Source organism: Mastigoproctus giganteus, chromosome 8 (genome assembly GCF_048544385.1).
Source record: "Mastigoproctus giganteus isolate SK-2022 chromosome 8, ASM4854438v1, whole genome shotgun sequence".
Lineage (NCBI taxonomy): Eukaryota > Metazoa > Arthropoda > Arachnida > Uropygi > Thelyphonidae > Mastigoproctus > Mastigoproctus giganteus.
The window spans coordinates 26,884,057-26,911,560 of NC_143582.1; the positions used below are offsets into that span (position 1 = coordinate 26,884,057).

Genomic DNA, 27,504 nt, shown 5'->3' on the forward strand with positions numbered 1-27,504 from the left:
TCATGCATTAAGAATTTGCAGATAAAGGAACCACGGGTGACAGTGATCGCAATAGACTGATGTAGAATTTACTTAAAGATGTAATTTATCCTTGATTGTAGTTACATCTTTGACTATAGTGGTCTCAGATAGTTTTTAAATTCCATACAGTGGAATCAACTGATGATGTTACCAATGATAATTCTAAATGGGAAGCCTTCAGTGACTCAATATTGGAGGCTACTAGGCTTTTAAAACCAACTAAGAAATACAGTTCAAGGTTTAGGCCTAAACAAAGATCAGATGAATTAATGAGACTCATGGCAGGGAAGAAAAATTAATAGAATGCATATAAATTATCAGGTGACACAAAAGCCTATGGCATATATAAGCTAGTCTGTAATCAAATCACAAAGGAGGTTAGGCAGGTGAAGATAGATTACAAGAAATCTTTGGCAAAGGATGCAAAGAAACACAGCAAAAAGTTCTTTACTTATGTAAACTCTAGGAGGAAAGGGATGAATGGATTGGTCCACTTAACATAGATAGTTTGACTATTGATGATCATGCTCAGGTAGCTGATAAATTGAATGAGTATTTTGCATCTACATTCACACACGAGGAGTTATTGAAGGAGGAGGGAATGCCAGAAGCTTATCAAACTCTAACAGGGAGCTAAGTAATTTTGTAATAACTGAGATCAAAGTCGAGGGGAAATTGTTGAAGTTAAATATAAGGAAGGCACCTGGGGTGGATGGGATCTATCCAGTTACATTAAAGGAGGCAGCAAAGTAAGCAAACCCTTAGCCATAATTATGAGAGCTTCTTTAGACTCAGAGGAGGTCCCCAGGGACTGGAGGTGTGAGCATGTATCGTCAATTCACATAGTTGGTTTAAAAGATGACACAACTATAGAACTGTTAGTTTAACTTGTGTTCCGTGGAAAATAATGGATTTACTGGTTAAAGAAGCATTGCAGGATCATCTAGACAAGACTCAAAGTACTCACCTCTACAACACCAGATGGGGGGTTCGTTCCAAAAATCAAGGACCTGCTCGATGAAGGTAAATTTCTGCACATTTCTCCTGCAACCATCCTTCCTCAATTTGAATTTATGCCCCCTCATGTGTGTAGTCTGAGCAAGAGGAAGGATTCCATCCCTCCTGAGCTTACTTAATCCATTAAAAGCCATAAAATACCTCAATTAGATCTTCTTGCAGGTGCCATTTGATGCTGCAATTTGGAAAACTGAAACCTTTCCTGGGAAGCCTTTTGCTCCCCTCACTGACCTTCTCTGCACCTGTAAGAACAAATCCACATCCTTCCTAAAATGAGGCTTCCAGACCTGTGTGCAATACTCAAGGTGTGGCCCAAATATTGTCTTATACAATAGAATAATCACCTCCTTTTCCCTGCTGCTGAAATCCCTGTATATCACTGACAAAACCACGAGCTGTCCAGACAGCCTGTCTGTACTGCTCAGAGAACTTCATATCTGACTGCACAATTACCCCCAGATCTTTTTCATTTTCCACTATCCTGGGTGTGGTACTACAGAGTTGGTATAATAAACTAGGATTACTGCTACCCATATTAAGTATGTGTCAATATTAAACTTCAAATGCCACTTCTCAGCCCTAATTTGTCTAAATCTTGTTGTAGTAGCATATCCTGATTACTGTCATTAAGTACCCTGCTAACCTTCGTATGATCTGTAAACTTAGACATTAAGTCTGATATGCCTTCATCATGTTATTGTGTGGGGATACAAATTCACATCACAATTCAAATAAAGATGTGCTTTGTATAGCTTATGACTGTCTTATGGATGAACAAAGCACTCAATCTGTAAAGCATTTTTAAATACTTTATGGAATGTGGAATGAAGAATACCAACTTACTGCACTGTTTCCAGTTACATTCCTCATAACAATGTCCTCACAATTATCAAATTGTAATTTTTTTTATCAGCATGAACACAAACAGATTCCCTTCCTCATTTCGAGATTCCAAGAATCTTGAAATTTTTGGAACATTTTCCTTAAATAACTGGCTCTAAGCAGACATCTCAAAGCTCTCATTATCTAAAACTTCTGATAAAACAATTTTACAAGTAATGCTCAACCTGTCATATAAACAGCCATTACTCAAGTCACTCTCCAGCATGCTGGTTACATTCACAAACTTCCCTTTTGATATGTTCTTCATTTGCAAATAATGAATGTATTCTTGATTTCTGTTCACCCATCAGTTTCCTCTCCCACCCCAGTGGTGTTATTTGGATTTTTTTTTTCCCTCTTGTGAAATTCTCCTCTTCGTCATCTGTACTGCGCATAATCCAAATTTCCATGTTCTTCAATGAACTGTTCCAGTTACAGATCCATCAGTACAGGGGAAACAGAACTGGCCCCAAAATTTGTGGGCTCTGTTAAAGAATTACTTGCGGGGCCCTAGGATCTTGCATAAAACTTATAGGGTGTTTTTGAAATAGTCATTTTTTTAATTTTTCAAATTTTACAGTAATTAAGAAATAATTAAATAATGTTATATTATACTGAACAAAAATTTTAAATATGAATATTTAATTCATTAATCAACAATTTTTTTTGACCATTTGAGCATGGGGCCTTGTTCAACAGAACTAGTTGAACATGCTTGTTGCTTGCACTGAGGTGAAATTAAATTGTGCGTGCTTGCGTGTGCATGTAAAATAACAGAATTATCGCCACACTACTACTGATACAAAATTATATTCCCTATTTTACTAACTATATTTTGATAGTTTTTATCAGCCATTTTTGACATTTTTCAACATTAATCTGGGTGGTTCAAAATGATATAATGTCCTGGTAGATAACTGTTTATTCCTGATACGGCTGAGGCCAGAAGAGTTTAGATATTCATTGTGACTGCAGATATATTCATTAGGGCCAGGGCCACTCTTACAGACAGATTCAAATCTGTTTCATTTGGGGGCTGATTAGTTTATCTGTCACGTTGGTAATCTGTTCATTTTTTTAGCAATTGAAATGCAATGATCCTGTGGCCTTCTGATGAGATTGGGACTCAGTGGTTGGCTGTCTTAATTTATTTTGTTCCACACTAATGGTCATATATTGTAGTTAGTTCTGCACTTCCATTTATAGTTTATTTTACAGAATTATCTAAATTTATCTAAATTAATTATTTTGGAACGTATTCCTTCTACAACTCCCTACTTTTATTTTAGTTATTCCATCCCTCCTTTTGTTTGTCTATTGTTTATATTTGCTTCCCACTTGGCTTGCCTTTCTGCTGATTACTACTTCCTAATTTACTTATCTTGCTTGTGGCATTTGGCAACATACAGTAGGTACTGCTTTGTAGACACCAATGTATAACTTATTATTATTCTTTTTTCTTTCATTTTCTTTAATTATTTGCTAAATTAAAATTTATTTAATGCTGTGTGTGTGTGTGTGTGTGTGTGTGTGTGTGTGTGTGTGTGTGTGTGTGTGTACATATATATTTATTTTGTACAGTTAATTAAATTAATAGTGATGGTGCAAAAAGTGTTCAATTTTTATATATATTAACATTTGTTTCTCATGAAAAATAAATTTGATCAATTTCAGGACATAATGGGCACATTTCACCTACAAAAAATACACGTTCAGTCGAACTTGGTAATAACAAGCATTGCAGGACTGACAAAATTTCCTTGTTATAACCATTACTCACTATATCAGTGATGAGTTAAATCTACCTCCTATTTTTTTACTTCTCAATAACTTGATAAAAAGATAGATTCAAAAAACAAAAGAAATATTAGAGAGAAAAATAACATTAGTATATACCTATGTATTATTTGTATTAATATGCTTGTATTCAGTTTTTAAATTGATCCAGCCAGCCATTGTTACATACAAAATTGTCATGTCCAAATTGTTTAGAATTTTTCCAGCTTGAGCCTTCAAGATTAGACCGTCCATTGAAAATCCAGCACTTCTTTGTGTAGTGAACCATTGAAACAATGCTACATTGACATTTGTAACCTCGCACTTTCTAATTTTTTTTTTTTTTTTTTTCAGTTCTTTTCTAGTGCTGATATTTAAACATGTTTATTCTTCTACAATGTCGATACTGTCGAAGAGGACAAAGAAAACGTTTTACACACTTCAACAATTTTTGCAACAAGTTATAACTCACGAATAATTTCGACTTTTTTGTGAATTGAGAGACACTCTTTTGTTAGTAGACATTTTTACGAAGGAAGGGTTTGTTTCTAACTGATTTTACTTTAAAATGACAGTAAAGTGATCTGCATACAAAGTTCCCTCTTTCTGAAATAAATTTATGGTTCAGTGAATACAAGCCAATCAGTAAATAGGGTAATGCGACAAGCAGAACACCAATGCACTATTGTACAGTCCCCATCCCCAAAAAGACAAGATCATAAACTGGCCATTAATCTGATGTGTGTGTCATAAAAGCAAAGTTGCCCATTTCATTTTTGTCTATTCCAAGAATTGGGTTTTGTAGACCGCCCAAGCAATTAAGAACGTTTGCATAGTTACCAAAATTTTGTACATTTGTACAAAATTTGATGACAAGTATATCCATGTAGCATGCTCGTTATAACAGTAAGCAATTGTATGGGAATTCACATAAATTAAAATCATTATGGCTTTTTGCTCATTACAGCCATGATCTCATTATGGCTTTTTGTTCATTACAGCCATGATCTCATTACAGTAAACCCCTGCTATTCGCGGTCGCTGATTTAATATAAAATGAAACCTAAAAAAATGTGAATTTTAAAGCGCAGTGAACATTTTCCACCATAAAAAAACATTGGCATGGCTAAAATTATCTTTCCCAGTCAAAACATCGCTCAGTGGGTGGGGGGGAGGGGAGGAGAGGGGTGACAAAATCGCGAGCGTGGATGTTTCTTGCTAATCGTTGTTCAGTATGTGTTATGCGCTTGTCATGGAAGGTTTCGTCGTTTACTTTTAATTTATATGCTTATAAATTGAATAAATTTATCAATTTATAAATTGATATGCTTAAAAAAGTGATAAATCTACCATTTTGCAGTGTAAAACAGACTTTTTTGAGTGTGTTAATGGAAGAAAGTGACTTTATTGTGGACAAGTTCTTTCTAACCCGTACAAAAAATATGGCTACGAATAACAAGGGAAATGTGAAAAGATCAAAGGTGATGACATTAGCGAATAAAATTGAGTTATTAGATAAAATTTCTAATGGTGAAAATGTCTCCTCAGTGGCAAAACATTATAAAATCAATGAGTCAACGGTATGATCAATCAAGAAATTGGAAGAAAAAATCTGCCGTAGTGAAAACGCTCTAATTGCTTCAAAAATTTGCTCTGTAACTCGTGATGTTAAATTAGAAAAAACGGAAAAGGCTTTAAATCTGTGGATAGAAGACCGAACTCAAAATAAAATTTCGTTAAGTTCACTCATCATTCGTGAAAAGGCAAAACTCCTTTATCAACACTTTAGTGAAACTGGTGATAGCACTGGCGGGATAAGTTTTTTTTGCTAGCAAAGGTGCTGGTTTGAAAGATTTGTTTGAAATTTCTAATAAATATTACATTTAATATTAAATTGTTTCTTATTTTCATTTCGATGCCATATGCTTGCATTTCACTATGTACTGTCTATGTACATAGTCATATTATTTAAAATAACTAAATGCACAAGGCATAATACATTAAGAGTTTAATATCTATATAATATCGGTGTTTAGATACACCATAGACAACTCTTAAAAAACTACTAAGTTGTTGTTGTGGGCATCATTTGCTCTTTCTCATATTGTGTTCTGCCTTCACGACAAGTTGCCATGATAGTGCACTACCTCGAATAAGTAATGCTTCACTAATAGAGAAGACTATTGTTACTTATTCTCGGTGCGTACCACCACCCAGACATGTTTCAAGGCTATTGGCCTATCATCAGTGGGTGGGCAGGTACCCTGGTATTGCAGACATGACGACCCAGTTGTGAAGATAATCGCACAATATGAGAGATGCCAAAAGGTGTATATGACAATATTTAAAATAACTAAATGCACAAGGCATAATACATTAAGAGTTTAATATCTATATAATATCAGTGTTTAGATACACCATAGACAACTCTTAAAAAACTACTAAGTAGTTTTTTAAGAGTTGTCTATGCCAAGGCCAATAGCCTTGAAACATGTCTGGGTGGTGGTACTCACCGAGAATAAGTAACAATAGTCTTCTCTATTAGTGAAGCGTTACTTATTCGAGGTAGTGCAATATCATGGCAACTCGTCGTGAAGGCAGAGCACAATATGAGAAAGAACAAATGATGCCCACAACAACTACTTAGTAGTTTTTTAAGAGTTGTCTATGGTGTATCTAAACACCGATATTATATAGTCATATTATGAAGGTACATATAATACACACATAGACATAATTTTAGACTAGTTTTTCTTATATATTTCATATTCTGCTTGAATACCATTTAGAGCTCTTGTAAAATATTTAAACTTCTTATTCAGTTTTTCATAACTCATGCAACATATATAAATGAATACCTGTCTCAAAGTCCTAGCCACCAAAGCCTCCAATACCGGGCCTCGATCTCCATGCAAAAGGTGGACTTCATCTAAAATTATCAAGCGTACCAACTGGGTAAGAGCAACATCCCCAGTTGATTTCCTCGTAACGACATCCCACTTTTCTGGTGTGGTAACTAACATCTAAATAAAAATAAGAAATACAAGTTAAGTTAAAAGCATTATATAGAAGAATAAAAAAAATTTTACTATCTTTCTAAATTAATATTAAATTTCAACTAGACCTTAATTATCTTTGAAGTCCCTTGGGCACCATAAATTTTCTTAAATCTAGTCTTAAATCAATCTCTAAGACGTCCCTGTCCTGCTATCCATATAATTATAACAGGAATGAAAAATAAAGTTTTCCAGTAATCCACTAATACTGAATAAGCCAAGACTACCAATTTTTATATATATAGAATCTTCAAACTTCAAATTTTAGTATCTTGGCCACTGAGAAAAGGGATCACAGATATTTTTTTAGTGATGACCAAAGAGGCATGTGCAGATCATACTGTTAGCTTTGACTCTCATTTGGGCATATCTACACAGAATTTTTTGGAACAGAATAATTCCAGGAACATTCAATATGATAAATTGATTATCTGCCGACATGACTCAATCTGGTAAACTGATCACACAAGACACATCTAATTTCCAGCTCCAATGGTGACTAATTAAAAAAAAAAAAAAAAAAACCATCAGACATCAACAAAATGCTTCCAATCTTTTAAGAAAATAAAATTTATAACAGTCAACTAATTATCAATCTCAAAAAACAATCATTATAAGAACAAAATATCTGACCTCTACATACTTTTTCTTTTGTCATTATAATAGATCTGTCTGTACACATCATCCGGGTATATGTGTCTGCACTGCTACTTGTTGCTTAACAGATTTATCTGTATAAGGAAGTGATGAATGATCTACTCACAATGATGAAGAAATTTCTACTGTAAATCTTTTACAATCCCCATCATAATGTGCCACCTTCTCACTGAAGCACAAATATCACTAGTTGATAATGCTGCACTGCTGACTTCTACTCATTTGTAGTCTTTATCACCCCTCTAATTCTTACTTAAATCTCAACTTTCTCGTACACCTACTAAAGCTGGAATAGCTCACAGGGAGATCCTCTATATCCTCTACCTGATATCAGCTAACTGCAGCCTTGATTGTTTACAATTGGGTTTCAAACTCAGACTTCTCCAAACTAGTGAAAAAGCCACTATAATTGTTACAGAGTACCTTGATTTCTTAAATGTTGCATTAATTTGGGCAAAAGACTATTATAGTATTATAGCCTAAAAAAAAAAAAAAAAAAAACTTCTAATTCCATCAAGTACTTATCTTTGAATTTAAACAAAATTTCAAGCTTCAGATAGGAGCTTGTTCCGATGATTAATCATTCAGATTAAAAGAAAATTTCTTGACATACAGTTATCCTTACTAATTTAAAACTTATCCCTTTGTCCTTGTAACTTCAGAAAGGAAAAAATAAAAAAAACTTCAAGCATTCATTCTATTAAGACTGTAATGGACCTTATCCCAATCAAGTCACCTCACAGTTTCCTAGTCTCCAGGCTTTACAAAAACCACAATCTCTCCTGATAACCCCTTATAAATCCTAAGTAATCTTGCTACCCCTCTCTGGTGATCTAGTACAATCACCACTTTGTCCTTATTTCCCTAACAATTGAAATAATTTTCCTTGTTGTCTTCAATTTTCATAAACCCAGCTGGCTTCTTTTTCTATTGTACTAACCCAAAGAGGATAATGTGTCAAAGTATTTTCAATCATTAACCCTTTTTTTTTTTGAGAGCAAGCTTCTGGACAGTATCATGCATGCCATCTTGAGTGAATGTTCGAGGAATCTGAAAAGTCTATAAAAATTGAAAAACTATATACATAGTATTTGATTCTTTTAAATATCACTTAAAATACTGAATAAATATTGAAAACTATGTACACATTATTTGATGCTTTTAAATATTACATAAAATATTGAAAACTATGTACATAGTATTTAATGCTTTTAAATATTAATTTTTTCCTATTTTTACAGCTAAACAACAGAGAGGAATAACTGTCAAAAATAAAATCTTGTAACTTTCAAAAATAATCTTGTAAATTTTTTTTTTTTTTTTTTAATTATAAAAAAATCATATACTGCATTAGGGCTTTATATGCCTCAGGCTGCATGAAAGTTAGACTATGTACAAATGAGTGCGAATGCATCATGTTAGTACAATTTCGCACTAATTTGTACATAGTCTAACTTTCACGCAGCCTGAGGCATAAAGCCCTAATGGATTATAGTGTTAATTCAACTTATACACCATCAGGCATCTCTCATATTGTGGAATTATACTTCATAACTGTCTTGCCATCACTGCATCACTTGGGTACCTACCCACCCACCGAAGAAGGGCCAAATAGCCTGAAACAGTGCTGTCTGGGTGGTGGTATCTACTGAGAATAAGTAAAAATATTCTTCTCCTTTAGGTGAAGCATTACTTATTCGAAGTAGTGCAATGTCATGGCAACTTGTTGTGAAGGTATTCACAATATGAGATATGACTTAAACGATGCCGCTTTTGCAAATAATTTGCTAATCTAGAATTGGCTGTGTACTAACATGATGCATTTACACTAATTTGTACATTATAAAAAATCATGAAAAAATAACTTGCTGCCAGTTACATTTTCCTTTGCAATAATCTCGTCTGTGTTTATATGTATTATTTGATTCAGTTTCCTCAACTCTTGTATCCAAATTCCAGAGAATTTCGTGTGTAAGCCCATCTTGCTGCCTGCTGGCTTGGGAAAGAGAAGATTATGTGTGTGGGGTGATGAAGAGTACTGGCTGTTAATTTTATTTTGGGAGCATGTACTTCTTGATCCTTCACCAGAGGCATATGTGATCACGTAGCTGTAGAATATAATAACTCACAACATGGTACAACATAACTGGAAGATGCCTCAATCATAATGGCTCAGAGGTATGGAGTTGAAACCAACGGTTCCCTACAAAAACCAGGTTCTAGGTCCATCTCCTTCAGGCACTACTGAAGAAAGTAGCAGGTACAGTTTACTAAGTATCTAATTTTTACTGCTGAGTGAGAAAAAAGGAATCATTGATAACAAAACAGTTATAGAAACAAAACATTTAATTAATATGATGATGGTAGAACAAAACAAACTGGAGGTTACAAAGTATCACATGTCATAACCAGGCATACATTTCTAAGCAAATTGTGTCATAAGTATGTAACAACAATTCCCATTTTAAATTAAGGGAATAATGAAGTAAAAATTAAAAAGGGAAATCAGTGCTCCTATTATTATTAATTGAAACTAGTTCTGGTTAAGTTTAATATGCAATCAGACATATCTCTCAATGTACATATTAAACAATGAGAGTTTTTTTTTTTTTTTAGGAAAATCCCAAACATGAGAAGTATTAGAACCTATAGTACTCAGTACCGTGCTTGGGTTAGAGGCTGGGAAGACAAAAGAAGATATTTGTTGACATTAGACTTGAACTTCTGTAGACTGTAATTTTCAGGAAATACTTATGAAGGAAGGTTTTTCCAGAAAACGGCACATGAATGAATAAACGAGGAAGAGGAAAAGTTCATTCTGTGAGTTTGAAGTTGGACAATAAATGGATGTTGGCTGGTGGCGGCACGTGTTTGGACTGTTTTGAAAGAGAGAGCGGGAATTATAGAAGCCAGTTCAGAAGAACAGTGCCCATGGAAGTATCTGTAGAAAAGGAATGCAGCAGAAACAGTATGTCTATGAGACAGTGAGTGGAGAGACTCTGTTAGAGAGGAGTCATTAATTAACCTAACTGCCCTCTACTGAATGAAATCTAGAAGCCTGACAGAGGTTTTCGGGGCACTTCCCCCGATTTGGGAACAATATTCCAAGGTAGGGCGGATTTGCGATTTGTACAGAGTGAACAGCTGTTTGGAAGAAAAGTAATGCCGAGAGCGAAAGAGAAAACAAAGTTTTTAGATGCTAAGAAAGCAATATTTGTAATGTGCTTGTGTCAAGAGAGATTAGAAGTCAGAGTAATCCCAAAAAAAGAGATACATCATTTTGCCTAGAAATCGGAGTGTCACCAAAGATAAGCATAGGAGCCAAAGAATCCTTTTTGCGAGATACAAGACAAGACGGAGTTTTAGAAGGATTGAAATCAACTAAGTTGTCCTTGCCCCACAGGAGAATTACCTGGAGATTGGCATTTAAGGAATTGGTAGCGGATATTCGATAAGTTTACGCTGATTGAGCAGGGCAAGATTTCTCAAAATGGAAAGTGGAATGCAATGTGCTATCATCGGCAAAACTATGGATAGGATTTCCAGTCAATGGAAGGTCATTAATATATAAGAGTAAAAGAGTGAGGGACAGAACTAAACCTTGGGGGACACCAGCATTAGTGGAGAAGTTAGAAGACAGAGAGCCATCTACCATCACCCTCAGTAAGCGATCGGAAAGAAAACTGGATAACCAATTACAAAAAACAGTTGGCAAACCATAAGATTGGAAGCTTGTTTAGAAGACCTTTATGCCAAACATGATCAAAAGCCTTTGAGATGTCAAGAGCATCTGCTTGTGTTTTACCGAACTTTTTCATTGAATCTATCCATAAATGGGTAACATAAGCCAGAATATCACCAGTGGTTCGACACTTACGGAATCCATACTGGAGATCGCTGATACGACGGAAGATTTCTAGGTAGTTTAAGAGTTGGCGGTTATTTGATTTCTACATTACTTTAGAAGGAGTAGAAGAAATTGCAATGGGACGATAATTGGATGGGAGGGATTTGTCACCCATTTTAGGAACTGGCTGAATATGAGCAAATTTCCAAGCAGAAGGAAAAACACCTTTGGAATAAGAAAGTGAAAAAAGGTGGCAAGGAATAGGAGTAAGTTCAGGAGCACAGGTTTAGAGAACAAGTGGAGAAATACCATCATCACCAGGAGCTTTCTTAGCATCAAGATTCGTCAAAATCCCATTGACGGAAGATCACAGAAGGCATTCAATGGAGCATGTTGGGAATGGTGGGAGGTGTTTTACCAAGATCATTAATACACAAATTGGAAGAAAAATGGGATGCTTACAGGTCAGCTTTATATTTGGCTGAAGTGACAAAAAAGAACCATCTGGTTTTGACAGAGGTGGGAGCAGAGATGGGCAAAAGTTGTGGCCAATAGCTTTGGCAAGAGACCAGAATGCTCGGCTACCATCAGGGCAAGACGCAAGTTTTCTACACTTAGCCTGTTCAAAATCTGGTTTGGACTGACTAATAACTGCTTTGCAATTGTTGCGAGCTTTGGTGTATGAGAAAATGAAACTGAAGAATTGGAAACAAGCTAATTATGATATGCAACGTTCTTCTCTTGAACAGCCTTAGCACATTTATCGAAAAACCAAGGTTTAGGTAAAGGACGAGATTTTAAAGTGGAGTGTGGAATAAAGGATTCCATTCCTATAAGAATAATGTCACTGACACGATCTGGGCAAACATTGACATCAGAAGTTTTGAAACAGTAATCCGACCATGGAAAAGAAGAAAAGAAATCTCGCAGGTCATCCCATTTTGCATTCTTGTAATGCCAAACAATACGAGGTTGGGAACAGCCTTGAGATGACGGCTCCATTGGAGAAGAGCCAATCACCATGTTGTGATCTGAGGTGCCTAAAGGACCACTCCTTTCGACTGTGTACTTAGAAGGGTTGTTTGTGAGAAAAACGATCAAGCGTGTTGGCTGTATGGTTAGGATTGTCCAGTATTCTTGTAGTTAAATGAACAATCTGTGCAAGGTCATTAGTAATTGCAAAAGCCTCAGCATCTCAACCTGCTGGGTCGGTATGACTAGAAAATGTAAGCCAGCTGAAGTTGTGAACATTAAAATCACCAAGGAAAATTAATCCACTGTTAAGAAAGTTGGACTGAAGAAAGTCAAGTTGCAAAGAGAGGAAGTAGTAGTGGCATGTGAAGCAAGAAAGCAAGCTTATGCAGCATCAGCCAAAAAAAAAAAAAAAAAAAACACACCATTCCCTACAAATGCCTGTTCCTCCTTAAATTTATTTAACCTATCAACTTCCACAACGACAGATGGAAGTTTGTTCCAGCAATTAACCACCCGCTGGGTAAAGGAAAATTTCCGCACATCTATTCTACATCTGTCTTTTCTTAATTTGAATTTATGCCCCCTTAGGTTCGTAATCTGAACAAGTGGAAGGATCCCATCAGAAGTCAAAGAGCTCCAAGTGATTAGTGGAATAGGGAGAACAGTAGAGACAACAGATGAATTTAATACACAATGAGGTAGAGAGATTTTAAGCCAGAGAAGATCGAAAAGAGGAGATTCCAAATTACCAAGTCTCTGACAGGGAATATCGGAATGGACATATGCACAGGTACCACCTTTGAGGCGAAAGGAATCATACAGCAAATAGTTTTGGGCAATTGAGATGAGCAATAGTTGAATCAACCGATAACTGAGATTCTGTCAGAAAAAGTACATAGGGTTTGGCAGACTGCAAGTGGAAATGGACATCATTGAGATTAGAATTGAGACCACATATATTTGTAAATGAACTAGAAAGTGTTTGCGGGGTTTAGATCTTTTCGCAGATAAGCTTACTCTATTAGTTTGACAATTCATGGTGTATTCAATAGTAAGAGAAAGTGGGGGGGGAGAGACATGCTGTATGAAGTAATGAAATTTTTGGATTTCATTTCCTTGACAGATCCTTGACATAACGTGGCCTTGACAATGCCCCCCCCCCGCATACACACTACTCGGACTCCCTCCAGTCCTATCTGGCAGAGCAGAGGTAGCAAGGTTATACACTAGTTGATCCGGAAGCCTCCTAAAGTGTTACCAATAGGTTCGGTCCGGTGTACTAACTAGGTTGGCCTGCAAACACCGTTTTAGAGCTGTACCCTCGAAATGTAAGGAAGATTGGATCTCGCCACAATGTTCATCATAACCTCAAAAGTCATCAGTAATACTGCTCAGTGGAAGATGGGGAAGGGTTGACCGGAACTTAGCTCTGGAGACTAAACATGGGTTCCACCACTTCAAGCCTCCAATAAGCAAAGTGGTGGTATTGCACCAGTTGATGAGAGTCATCTACCACCTATTATTGCCTAGTAACACAGAGGGGCGGCATTCTTCCATGTGGTGTGGGCACCACACCTCGACCCCTGCTTACATTCACACCTAGGTGGTCACCCACAGTGTGCTTGTGTATTGAGGTTATACTCAGGATTACTAACAGGCCCCACCTTCATGAAGGTACAAGCAGAGGATATGGCTGTCACAGACCGTCCCGACTTGCCAAAATTGGGTCCACTTGACTTGAATGTCACCCGAATATCAGTTCCATCAGCGTTTTATACTCCCAGGTAGCAAGTACAGCTTATCTGGCATATCTGAGAGAATGTCTGTGACAAACTTCAAGGACCAAGGACCTAAAGTAACTCATTATTACCATTAAAGCAATAATGTGATGTGATTATGAAAGTTAGTTGTCAAAAAATCATAAGAATATCTTACTGTAAGAAGGCCACTCAGAAGGATTTCTTACCATTAATCTTGAAGTTAGTGATAGTTGTGGTGATAAGGTAGGTCACAAGCCCAGGCTTTACAGGATACTTCCCAAAGTCCAACATGGATCGTCGCACTTCCTCTTTTCTCCAAGGAAGTCCTTAATCTCTGAGCCAACATCTTCTCTCACCTCCTTCGTTTTTAATCTATATATATATATTTTTTCCCTCCCTTTATCAGCTCTCTTTCTAATGAATATCAGAATGTTCTTTTATTTTGTCTAAAGGCTATTTTACTACATAGCTAGAAGGGCAGAAAAACACGTTCATTTCAAATTTCATAGATTATTTGCAACTTTCCATGCATCACAATGAAGACTGTTTTCTTAATGAAGTTTCTGCTGAAGATGGGGGGGGGTGTTAAAGTAAGGTTTCTAATGCACAGTACTTATGGCAAATATCATATGTTCAGAGAATTCTGGTTAATTGCTAATACAGAGAAGTTTAGCACCAGAGAGGAGCTGGGCAAGAGTCTCGCTATGACCTTTTGGTTACCTAAGTGGACAGATTAGCTATATCAAGGAGCAATTAAGTGATAAATCATGGAGAGTGACTATAGCAGAGGATCTAAGGAGGAGGCAGCTGTTGCGATAAATCAGACCTATGAGGCAATAGCTGTTATGGTGAGGGGGGGAAGTAATGGACATGTGTAGGCTAGCTATTCTAATAATGCAATGGATACAAGTTGATTTGGGACTTGTCTGCTGGATTAAAAAAAAAAAAAAAAAACACATTTCCTCTCTTATGTAGTGTATAGAACTGATAAAGAAATATAACTGATATTGTAAGGGTGAAGGAAAAAAAGTACTACAACTAAGTTTTTAACCCTTTGCAGTCCAGCACCAAGAATTAAAAATATTACCAACTGAAATGAGATGTTCAAAATTTATTTATTTTTGAGTTTAACAAGCTAGCAGATAAAATAGCAGAGCAAAACATTTTAAAAGCTCCAATGCAATATTTCTTTCTGGCAAAAACAGTATTCACAAAACTTTCTATCCAGGTAATTAATAAAATTTTTTACTTTGGAATATTCTGATTCCTTTTGTCTGTGGATACACAGGGATGCAACATCCAAAAACATCTGCAGAAATCTATTTGCTAAATATATTTTTAAAAAATATATTCTGTCTGTCCATTCTTCAGACAAATATTTCTTTATATTAGTTTTTTCATTTAGTCCCATGTTCACAATAATCTAAAAAAAATGCTTTTAGTTCATTTAGTGAGGACAAAATCCAGTTACACCTTATGTCACAGTCAGAGACTAACTTATTTGTAAGACTTCCCTTTTTTTAGCTCAATTTCTTTATTAGAAAGGCTTTACAAGATCTTGACAGCATGTCTAAATACTTCACTCTAACACAGAATATAGGTTACTCTGTTATTATTAGCAAACCCTTAGCCATAATTATGAGAGCATCCTTGAAATCAGGGGAAATCCCCATGAACTGGAGATGTGCAAATGTATCCCCAATTCACAAAGAGGGATCAAAGGGTGATATGAGTAATTATAGTTACTCATATCATTATAGTTAAACCTGTTAGTTTAAATTCTGTTCCTGGGAAAATAATGGCGTCACTGATTAAAGAAGCATTGCATCTAGCCAAGACTGGCAGTAATGATTCAAACACAGCATGGGTTTGTGAAAAGAAAGTCTTGTCTGACAAATCTGATTGAATATTATGATGTCGTTACAAAGGAACTGGATAAAAAAATTAATTTTGATATCATATACTTGGATTTTAGGAAAGCTTTTGATACTGTTGTGCACAGAAAACTACTGTACAAATTAGAGCAGTATGGCATTAAGGGCAAGTTGCTACAATAGATAAAAGGATGGTTGAGTGGGAGAAGACAGAGAGTGGTAATCAATGGACGCTGCTCTTCGCGGACTGATGTTATTAGTGGAGTCTCCCAGGGTTCGGTGTTGGGCCTACTGTTGTTTTGTATATTTATCAATAATACTGATGAAGGTATATATCAGGCTTAATGTCGAAGTTTGCAGATGATACAAAGGTTGGAAGGATTGTTAATGACAGTAATGGCAGTGTGCTACTGCAACAGGATCTAGAAAAAATGGGAAGATGGGCTGAGACGTGGCAACTGAAGTTTACAATTGACAAATGCAAAGTACTGCATATAGGTAGAAGTAATCACGGAGAAATGTACCAACTGTGTTGTATATAACTTGGGGGGGTAGAAAATGAAAAAGATCTGGGGGGGTAATTTTGCAATCAAATATGAAGTTTTCTAAGCAATGCAGACAGGCTGTCAGAGCAGGTCATGGGGTATTGTCAATGATACAGGAATTTTGCTAGTAGGTAAAAGGAGGTGATTATCCCTTTGTAAGGCAATGGTCAGGCCACGTCTTGAGTACTGTGTAAGGTCTGGAGGCCTCATTTTAGGAAAGATGTTGAGTCACTTGAGTGAGTACAGAGAAGGGCAACAAGATTGGTGAGGGACACGAAGGGGTCCTCTTACCAAGAAAGGTACTGCAAATTGCAGCGGCTGAGACTAGGCACCTGTGATGTGATCTGATTGAGGTGTATAAGGCCTTGAATGGGTTGAGTATGCTGAATTCTCATGGGATTCTTCTGCTTGCTCAGATTACGAAATTGGGGGGCTATAGATTCAAACTGAGGAAAGACAGTTGTAGAACAGATGTGTGGAAATTTGCCTTTAGCCAGTAGGCAGTTGATTGCTGGAACAAACTTCTATCTGTTGTTGTGGAAGTTGATAGCTTAAATAAATTCAAGGAGGAACTGGACAAACTTTTAGAGGGAATAGATGTGTGAAATTGTTTTCTTTTTTTTTTTGGCTGATGCTACATAAGCTTGTTTTCTTGCATCTCATGCCTCTACTACTACTCCATGACTACACTGAAGGAAAAAAAAAACAAGCAAAAAAACCACTGTCTGTCATTAATATAAACATCAACAAGCATCAACTTAGTTTTACAGGTTGTTTAAATGAAATACAAATGGATCACAGTATAATAATTGCATCAGCACAGGAAAAACAAATTTCATAATTGAAAATGCTGATGGCTGCAATGGCTATAACATCGGACTGGAAAAAAAAAATTCTGCTTGTATTTAACAATTGAATTAGTTTTATAGATGGTTTATATGAAGTATAAGTAGATGGCAGTACAGTAATCAAGTCAATACACCTTAAAAATAAATTTAATAATCGGAAACTGCAATGGTCATGCTGGTTGCAACATCAGACTTGAGGAGGATTGGCGAGGGGGGAAAAAAAACCATCACCTACCATTAACAATTGAATACAAACATAAATTTAGTTTTTCAGATTGTTTATATAAAGAATAAATAGATAGTAGTAAAATAATTGAACCAATACAAATTTCACAGTCAGAAATGCCAACAGTCATGACATCTAACTGAAAGAAAACTTGAAAAAATTTCTGCTTGCCATTAATAATTGAATATAAACATCAATTTAGCTTTTCAGATTGTTTATTATAAATAGAAGGCAATAAAATGACCGAGCCAGTACCAATACTGGCTCAGTCATTTTACTGCCTTGTGGCCTATTACAATTATTTTATTGCTAAGGTTTGGAGGTGGCTCAACATGTCAAAGATAAGTTTAAGGTAAAATGTTTTAACATTACATGAGAAAGCAAAGAATTTTTCCAAAAATTACATTATTATGTAACTTAAAAGGAGTTTGAAGTTCTAATAATAATTTCTACTCAATATAATTTATACTCAATCTCATGTTTTAATAATGTCAATATTATAAAATTATTTGGACTAGATTTTGGAGATTTCTACCCACCTTCAAATGTAACTTGCTTCAAAAACATAACTCATAAATCAATATTTAATGAAAAATTGCTCTTCTCTAAAACTGCACAACCTTATCAGTATTTCCAGGTCACATTTAATTAAAGAGACATTAAGAAAAACCTATATGACCAAATTAACACAAATACCTGGTTAATATAACATGAAAGAGAGAGATGTCACTGATTAAGCAAAGTAAAACATCAGAATTATTAATAATAGATTACATAATTAAAATTTATTTTTATTACTGCCTTTATGCTTAAATAAAGCAATATTAAATAACAATATTTAAGATAATTTAAATAATATTTAAAATAACACTATTTAAAACAATATTAAATTAAGGTTTATGTAGCTCACACAAAGAAAATACAGTAATAAAATTTACTCTCTGGAAAATTACATTTTTTTCACATTATTTCAAAACATCTATATATACCTGTGTCTGCATAATCTCAGTCTTTGTAAGCTGCATATCACCAGTTAATTCTTTTACTGTAATGCCAAATGGTGCAAGACGTTTAGAAAAGTTTCTGACCATCTCAGCAGCAAGAGCTTTCATAGGAGCCACGTAAACAATCTAAAATGTAAGGCATCCATTACATAATGCTTCCATACAAATCTGCATTGATAACTACAAAATTTAATGGAACTCAAAAGTGGAAATATAAAAAAAAATTATATTTTATTTCTTGAAATATATTATCAAGTGATCACATTCACTTGTCAGCTAAATGTGATTTAGAAATTATTTGTATATGTTTATTAAACAGTGATGTTTTTATTTCTAGAAAAAAAACAAAAAAAAAAAATTCTAATTTGATAATTTGAGACAATGTGTTTCAAATTTTCATAATCATTTTTCATTCTTAATGCATATAATAAAATTACATAATTAAAATGATTAATATAAAAAATAAGTTAGTTAATGTAGAGTGTATTAGCAAGTGGTAATAATTCAGGATTTATAACAAACAAAAAAAAAAAAAAAAAGGACTGAGCAAACAACAGTGGTTTTTATAAGCAAACTGAGAACACATTTTGTTTCTGTGCATCTGCCACATTGCCCATTCATTCCTCCAACAAACACTTGGCAACAAATAATATTGAGCACTTCAGCTAAAATATACGGTATGGATACCCAATGCAATATGTATTAAAAAAAAATAATGGCCAAATTTCTATTGGTCCAAGTTTTAATGAAATATGGGAAAGCTTGACAAATTGTTCCAAAAGAGAGAAACAAAATTTCTTGAAAATCTATCTACAAGGATCAAGTTATATGCAGTTGCCAGATTTCTACTGGTCCAATTTTTAATAATATTTGGAATGGATTGATAATTTGCATCTACATCCACATATGAAGTCAAGCTAACGTGTCTAACAATATTAGACCTTTTAGTTTGACTTCAGTTCTAAGAAAAATAATGGAATCACTGGTTAAAGAAGTAATGCAGAACCATCTTGCGTATGCTGGTAGGCAGTAATAAAGGTCACCCCTTAACAGATCCATGCTGTGACTGCAATGTCACAGCATGGATCTGTTTTCTGACAAATCTGATTGGATACTATGACATATTTCATATGTGATAAAAATATGAAATATGAGATATAAACATTTACAAAATGGCTAAGAATTTGTCAAAGATGAATATTCAGGTCCACTTTCAACTTCAAGAAAGGATGAAATGGTTGCCAAGGTGTGTTACAAAATTTGTTCTGATTGGCAATTAACCATCCAAGAAATTTCATATAAACTGGTTATATCTTTTGGATTGATCCAAGTGATTTTAACCAAAAACCTTGCCATACATCAAGTATCAACAAAATCTGAACCAAGATTGTTGAATGTTTGTTAGTTAGTTATTTGGTTTTTAGGAGCATTAGCAACTAAGGCTATATTGCTCCGGGAATATGCGGTGGTCGTTCCCTGACCTTTCCGCATCTTCCGTATTTGGTGGTGACGGGCTCTAACCCCGGTCTAATCAAGAAGCGTGTGCTACGCACTACTGCTCCTTCCCACATGGCTACGGAGGCGCCGATTATTGAATGATGACCAAAAGATTCAATGTCAAAAACTGTGTGAGCATCTGGAAATGGATCCCAATTTCATGAACTGTGTTGTTACAGGTAATGAAACACAAATGTTCAGCTGTGATCCAGAAATGAAATTTAGTCATTTAGTGCATTCCACAAAACTTGACCTATCCATAGATATATATATATATATATATTTTAATGACAGGTTTAATCAAATGTGAAAACAATGTTTCTTTTTTCAACCTTCAAAATATCATTCATATGAATTTAGAATGGTCAGACAGTAAACTAGGTCTATTATAAAGAGTTCAGATATGAACAAGAGAAAAAGTTAGAAGAAAACACTACCACCAGCTGTTTGAAAATGGTGGAAGGTTTCTCTGGTATGATATTGCCGTGCACACACCACTCTCTATTCAAAATTTTTCTGTTCCAACAAAAAAACATTCCTGTAGTAATCTACTCTTCATATTCCCCTGATTTTGTCCCATGTGATTTTTTTTTCCCTTTCCCAAACTGAAAATTAAGCTCTGATGACATTCTGACCATTCAACAGAACATGCTCTAGACTTCCAGAAATGCACCAGAAGTGGAAGGAATATTGAGACACATGCATATCGTCAAGGGGAAATTGTTTTAAAGGTGGCTACTTACAAAAATGTATGAATCCTAATTTTTTTTTTTTTAAGTCTTAGAACCTTTTCAATCAGGCCTCTTATCCTACTCACCTTAAATTTCTCTTTCCTAAGTATTCCATCTTCTGTGTAATGTTTTACTTGATGAAGAATAGTTAACATGGCAACATTAGTTTTTCCTGCTCCAGTTGGAGCACAGACTAACATATTTTCATTTGTATAGTATGCTGTTTCAAAAACCATACTCTGAATACGATTCAAATTCTTCATTCCTTTAAACCCCAGCTGGCCAGTCTAAAAAAAAAGAAAAAAATGGACAATAAAAATTAAACTGTAATGTTATAATTTTTATGTTGTAATATGAACACCTGTTATACACTTTCTTGTATTTACAGTAACAATATATGGTTTAAAAATAATGTATTGAATAAAGGATATAAAATGTATGTACAAAATATGTATATGCATTTCAATAATTTTATTCAGTTAAAATATAACTTAAAATTAAAAAAAGTTTAAAAATTAATATTATTAAACATTTCTGTTCAAAATTTATATTGTATCTAAAGTTATAATTATCATTTCAAAATAAAAAATAAACAAACCTCATCCATTTCTTCCACAGAAATAAGAGGTTTTTTATTAATGTGTGAAGCTGGAGGTCCAGATGCAGGAACTTCTATTTCTTCATATTTTGAATTTTCAAATTTATTGCAGCCAACTGGCAAAGCCATCTTTAAGAATAATTAATTTATATTATATTATATATTAAACTCCATATTAATTTATAAAATAAGTATTTCAAATAAAAGTCAACAACATAAAATTAAATGAAAAATCTTTGCTCATACGTAAACTGAGATACAAGTATGAATTAAGTTTCAAAACAGTGTCTCAAAATATTATAGTGGATTTACCATATTAAATGTTTGATATCACAAGTCAGGTTATACAGAGCCTGATCTGAGACATTAAACATTTAATATGGCAAAAATAGGGATAAAACACAACACAAATAATGATTTGACTTGAATGAAATCATATTACACTCTCATTATTATTTACATATAAAATGCTTCAAATTAAAACACAAAGATATGAAACAAGTTCTTAATGAAAGTTATTCATCAATACAATATTTTAAAACACAGTTTTTTCTTTCCATTGGGTAACAGTATATCAGCTGCAGGAAAAGTAATCATACATAAAATAATAACTTAGAACGTAACTGTAACCTATAATGCATAACCTTCCTGATATGAATAACCTGAATTTGTAAAACTTTTGTGTATAATAATACAGATTCAATTTTCCACCACACCACAGATATGAAGCTGACAATGGAATGGTCTGCTTCATTTTTAAAAATGAATAATCATAATTAATGCAGACTGCTATGGGTAAATGACATATTTCACTATAAAACATTTGTTTCATTTATACATTCTAAAATTGCCTTCCCCTCCCCCTCATTTTGTTCAATTACACAGTATTGGCTACTAAAAATTTTTGTGTTCCAGGAACTTTTTTCACCACAAAAAAAACTACAAAAAAAAAATATTTTCATTTGAAAAGAGTCAAAAAATAATTAATCATACTGCTTACAGAAACAAATATTGAAACTGCTTGAAAACTGTAGTTCTGCTGATACAACACTTAAATCAGTGTTTCCATTTTCAACAGAACTGTGCTTTCCAAACTGAAGAATTTTCAACAAAACTGTGCTTTCATAATTGAAGAATGCAATGTTGTGTTAAAAAAAAGAAACTTGTGTAATCATTGCATCATTATCCTTATAGTTTTCTATATTTTAACACCAATATTTCAATATATCCTTGTTGAAACTGACCTTGTTGATAAAATCAATTTTAACACCCAGAAGACATCCACTTATCTTTATTAGGAAAATATCACTCTTCCCTTAATAATAAAGTCCTCCATTAAAACTAAATCTTTCTGGACGAGGGCAGGCTGCACTGATCACTTTCACCAGAAGCCCAAATCAGAAGTGCATTACTGATCAATAGATACTAGCATCTCTGATGAGTTCCCAGTTTCATTTCTCTCTAGGACATGTCCCCACTTCTTTGTAACTTAGTTTACTCCAACGATGCACAAAGGTTTAGTTTAAGACTGATATGCCCTTCCCCTTACATGTGGAAAATAGAAGAGGATCATTAGACAAACTATGATTATTTCCAAGAGTGACCATGGAATATATGGGCACTCTCATAGTGTTTGGATACAAAAGAGACAGCTGTGAAGAAGGAAAAAAAAAAAAGTCATGGAATAGCAATGAACACGTATCCTGTATTAAGTTGTCTTAATCAAACAAATGACAAATTGGTAGGTGTGCTTCACAATTTAAGTTGTAAACAATGTTTAAAAAGTAATTTTATGGTAGTATCGGAGGCATGTGGTGCCAGTAAGCAAACATATGAGCTTATGTAGCATCAGCCAAAAAAAAAAAAAAAAAACACAATTTCACACATCCATTCCCTCTCAAAGTTTGTCCAGTTCCTCCTTGCATTTATTTAAGCTACCAACTTCCACAACGACAGATGGAAGTTTGTTCCAGTAATTAACCACCCACTATCTAAAGGCAAATTTCCACACATCTATTCTACAACTGTCTTTGCTCAAATTGAATTTATAACCCCCTAGTTTCATAATCTAAGCAAGCAGAAGAATCCCATCAGAATTCAGCATACTCAACCCTTATACACTTCAATCAGATCACATCACAGGTGCCTAGTCTCCAGCTACTGCAATTTGTAGAACTTAAGCCTTTCTTGGTAAGAGGACCCCTTCGTGTCCCTCACCAATCTTCTTGCCTTTCTCTATACACGGTCAAGCAAATCTACATCCTTCCTAAAATGAGGCCTCCGGACCTGTACGCAGTACTCTAGGCATGGCCTGACCATTGCCTTATACAAAGAGATAATCACCTCCTTTTTCCTACTAACAAAATTCTTGTATATCATTCACAATACCCCATGACCTGCTCTGGCAGTCTGTCTGCATTGCTCAGAAAACTTCATATCTCACTGCACAATTACACCTAGATCTTTTTTATTTTCTACCACCCTAAGTAGTACCTCACAGTTGGTATGTTTCTCTGGGATTACTTCTACTCATATGCAGTACTTTGCATTTGTCAATGTTAAACTTCAGTTGCCACTTCTCAGCCCATCTTTTCTAGATCCTGTTGCAGTAGCATGCTGTCATTAACAACCCTGCCAACCTTTGTATCATCTGCAAACTTCAACATTAAGCCTGATATACCTTCATCAGTATCATTGATAACAAATATAAAAAACAACAGTGGGCCCAACACCGAAACCTGGGGGACTCCACTAATAACATTAGTCCACGAAGAGCAGCATCCATACCATACTGCTCCGATTTGAACAGTAATCTTCCATGCACAACAGTGTCAAAAGCTTTCCTGAAATTCAAGAATATGATATCAAAATTATTTTTTGCATCCAGTTCCTTTATACCAACATCATAGTATCCAATCAAATTTGTCAGACAAGACTTTCCCTTGTGACAAACCCACGTTGTGTGTGAATTATTACTGCAGCAATGCATCTTTAACCAGTGACTTAATAATTTACCCAGAACAGATGTTAAACTAACTGGTCTGTAATTACTTGTGTCACCCTTAGATCCCCTTTGTGGATTGAGGATACATTTGCACATCTCCAGTCCGTGGGGACTTCCCCTGAGTCCAAGAATGCTCTCATAATTATGGTTAAGGGTTTTCTTACTTCCTTTGCTACCTCCTTTAATATATAACTGGATAGATCCCATCTACCCCAGGTGCCTTTCTTATGTTTAACTTCAACAATTTCTCCTCCACTTTGCTCTCAGCTATTACAAAATCATTAAGCACTCTGTTACAGTTTGATAAACGTCTGGTATTTTTCTCCCTTAATAACTCCACATGTTAGTTAGTTATTTGGTTTTTAGGAACATTAGCAACTAAGGCCATATTGCTCCGGGATATGCGGCGGTCATTCCCTGACCTTTCCACATCTCATCCTCCATATTTGGTGGTGACGGGCTCGAACCCCGGTCTAATCAAGAAACATGTGCTATGCACTGCTGCTCTTTCCCACCTGGCTACGGAGGCGCCTAATCCCACATGTGTGAATGTAGATGCAAAATTCTCATTCAGATTATTAGCTATCTGAGCAGGATCATCAATAGTCAAACTAACTATGTTAAGTGGACCAATTTAATTCATCCATTTCCTTCTAGAGTTTACATAAGTAAAGAACTCTTTCCTGTTTTTCTTTGCATCCTTTGCCAAATATTCCTTGTAATCTGTCTTCGCCTGTCTAACCTCCTTTGTGACTTGATAACAGATTAGCTTATATCTGCCACTGGCTTCTGTGCCACCTGATAATTTATATGCATCCCATGCATTTTTGTTCTCTTCCACATGTCTCATTAGTTCATCTGACATGCATTTAGGCCTAAACTTTGAACAATATTTCTTAATCGGTATAAAAAGCCTAGTAGCCACCATGATTAGTTCCTTGAATGTTTCCCACTTAGAATTTGCTGTTGGTAACATCATCAGTTTGTCCCACTGTACAGAATTTAAAAACTGTCTGAGACCACTGCATTCACCTTTATGGAAGCAAAAACCCTTCCCTTTACCCCTGATGGTAGTTACATCTTTAAGAAAATCGCACATCAGTACACTGTGATCACTGCCACCTAGTGGTTCCTTTATCTGCAGATTCTTAACGCATGAAGAATCACTGCTGATAATCAGATCAAAGGTTTTACTCCCTCCGGTTGCCTCTCGAACATGTTGTTGTAGAAAACAATCATCCAATAAATCCATAAAAGTTCGAGTGACCAACCTACAAGTTCCAGTCAATATCTGGGAAGTTAAAATCCCCCATTATAAAATAATGATTTACTGGCCCATTCTATTTCTCTGTACAACTGTTTGTTGTACTCATTAGGGTCATTAGGCCTATAACACACTCCTACTCTCATTTTTTGCTTTCCCAGTGCTTATGTCACACCAAAATGACTCAACTTTGCACTGTCCATCCATGTCAACTGGATGCACTTCCTCAGATTTTGTTTTTCTTAATTAACAGAATAACCCTCCTCCTTTCCTATCCTGTCTATCCTTCCTGTACACATCGAACACCCCAAATTCCAATTCTGCACTGCTTATATCAGTGTGACACCATGTCTCTGATATCCCAACAATATCTGCCTTTGAGTTCTGAAAGAAATACAAATATTTTGGTGCTAGAAAGCATATTTTTATACAAATAGTATACATTGACTGTTATGCAACAGAACTTTTCATTTCCAAAGTAAAAGGTAAGAATGCTCGTTGCTTTTTATAACATTGTTTTCTATAGATATTTCGCTAAATCCAGCTTCAATGGTTTCTGACTTATAAAATACTTCTTAAATGGAAATATTTTTATAAAGAGCCTTAACCTATATACATATATCTGTGTGATGCATACAATGACAGTATTAGTAGAGACAAATGATGCAAGAAAGTAAACTTATACAATATCAAAAAAAAAAAAAAAAACAAATCTTCTTATATCACCTGTCCATCCCCTCTAATAGTCTGTTTAGTTCTTCCTTAAATTCAAACTATCCACTTCCACAACACTAGACGAAAATTTTTTTTTTCCAACAGTCAATCTGGATGAAAGCAATTTTCATCAGACTTCCTTGATTTAAATGTATGCCATGCTCCCTGTTTTATCTGAGCAGAGGAAAGGATAAGGATGCCTTCAGCATCAGCTTTGATAAGTGTGCTCTACAGAAAAATTTGGTTGTATGTAAAAATATGTGTGGTTTTGTTAATTGTTTGATGTTGTTCATATAATTTATTTATGCTTTTGAATGCTAAACAGTTTATTTTATACATTCTTTGCCTATATATATATAAAAGGTTCCTTTTCAGAATGAGATTACTGTTGCTTTACTCTAAGTTTTTTCACACATTTAGTTTGAATTCGTCCTCTCTTCTTTTTGGAATCCTGTACACATGGCTTTTTTTCCTGGACTTATTAAGTGTGTCTCTTCCCTGATTACAACCGCTAGGTTTGGCACTTTGCTTCCCTGAAACTGGTCTCCGATCTACTGTCTGTATGTAGCCCTGCATCACTTAACCAGGACTTTTATTTGGTGAATAAATTTTATCATTGGATATGAAAATTCTTCTTCAAGGTTTTTAATTATGTTTCCATCAAAAGTTTTTTGCCTGCCGATTTTTTGTCACGCTCTTCAACTGGATTCACTAAACATCCAATCAACCGCAGATGTGCCTAACTGTGCTTTTCTCTTTCTACCGCGGTTTGTCAGCTTGGAAATTTGGAGCCATAATCTATAAACCCTGTTATCTGATCATCTAAATTTTACCGAATTTTAACACTTATAGTTCGGAATTATTCTTGTTCTATTTTCTGTTTCGCAGATTCCTTCACATTTTTGTATGTCTGCGGCCTTCTGTCTGACGTTTCATGTTTTTAGGTCATCTTTCCCAAAATTTTTTTTCAACGATAGAGGTAAATCTGTTGCTCTAAATCTATAAAAAAACTCTGTGCTTTTCATTTTCTCCCTTTCGCATCTTGGCTGTGTACATCGCTCCTCTGCTCTACTTAATGACTCCAGGTAACTTTTAGTTTTGGTTTCATTTTCGATTTTTCTCTACAAGCCTATGGTATTAACACCCATTTTTACTAACACTTGCTTATACCAGAACCCTTTCTTTAAGGTTGGGCCTTACACACCCAG

General features: G+C 35.0%; 1 protein-coding gene across 2 annotated transcripts in view; it reads right to left on the reverse strand.

The window, feature by feature from the left end:
* Positions 1-27,504, reverse strand: part of obe (activating signal cointegrator 1 complex subunit obelus) — a 402,671-nt gene that overhangs the window by 302,131 nt on the left and 73,036 nt on the right. For both annotated transcript variants that reach the window (XM_090379766.1, XM_090379764.1), the window contains exons 8-11: positions 21,315-21,443; positions 20,803-21,003; positions 18,474-18,614; positions 6,555-6,719 (exon numbers count right to left, since the gene is read on the reverse strand). In XM_090379766.1, the coding sequence (XP_090235892.1) occupies positions 6,555-6,719; positions 18,474-18,614; positions 20,803-21,003; positions 21,315-21,443 (636 nt within the window). The remainder of the gene's footprint in view (positions 1-6,554; positions 6,720-18,473; positions 18,615-20,802; positions 21,004-21,314; positions 21,444-27,504) is intronic.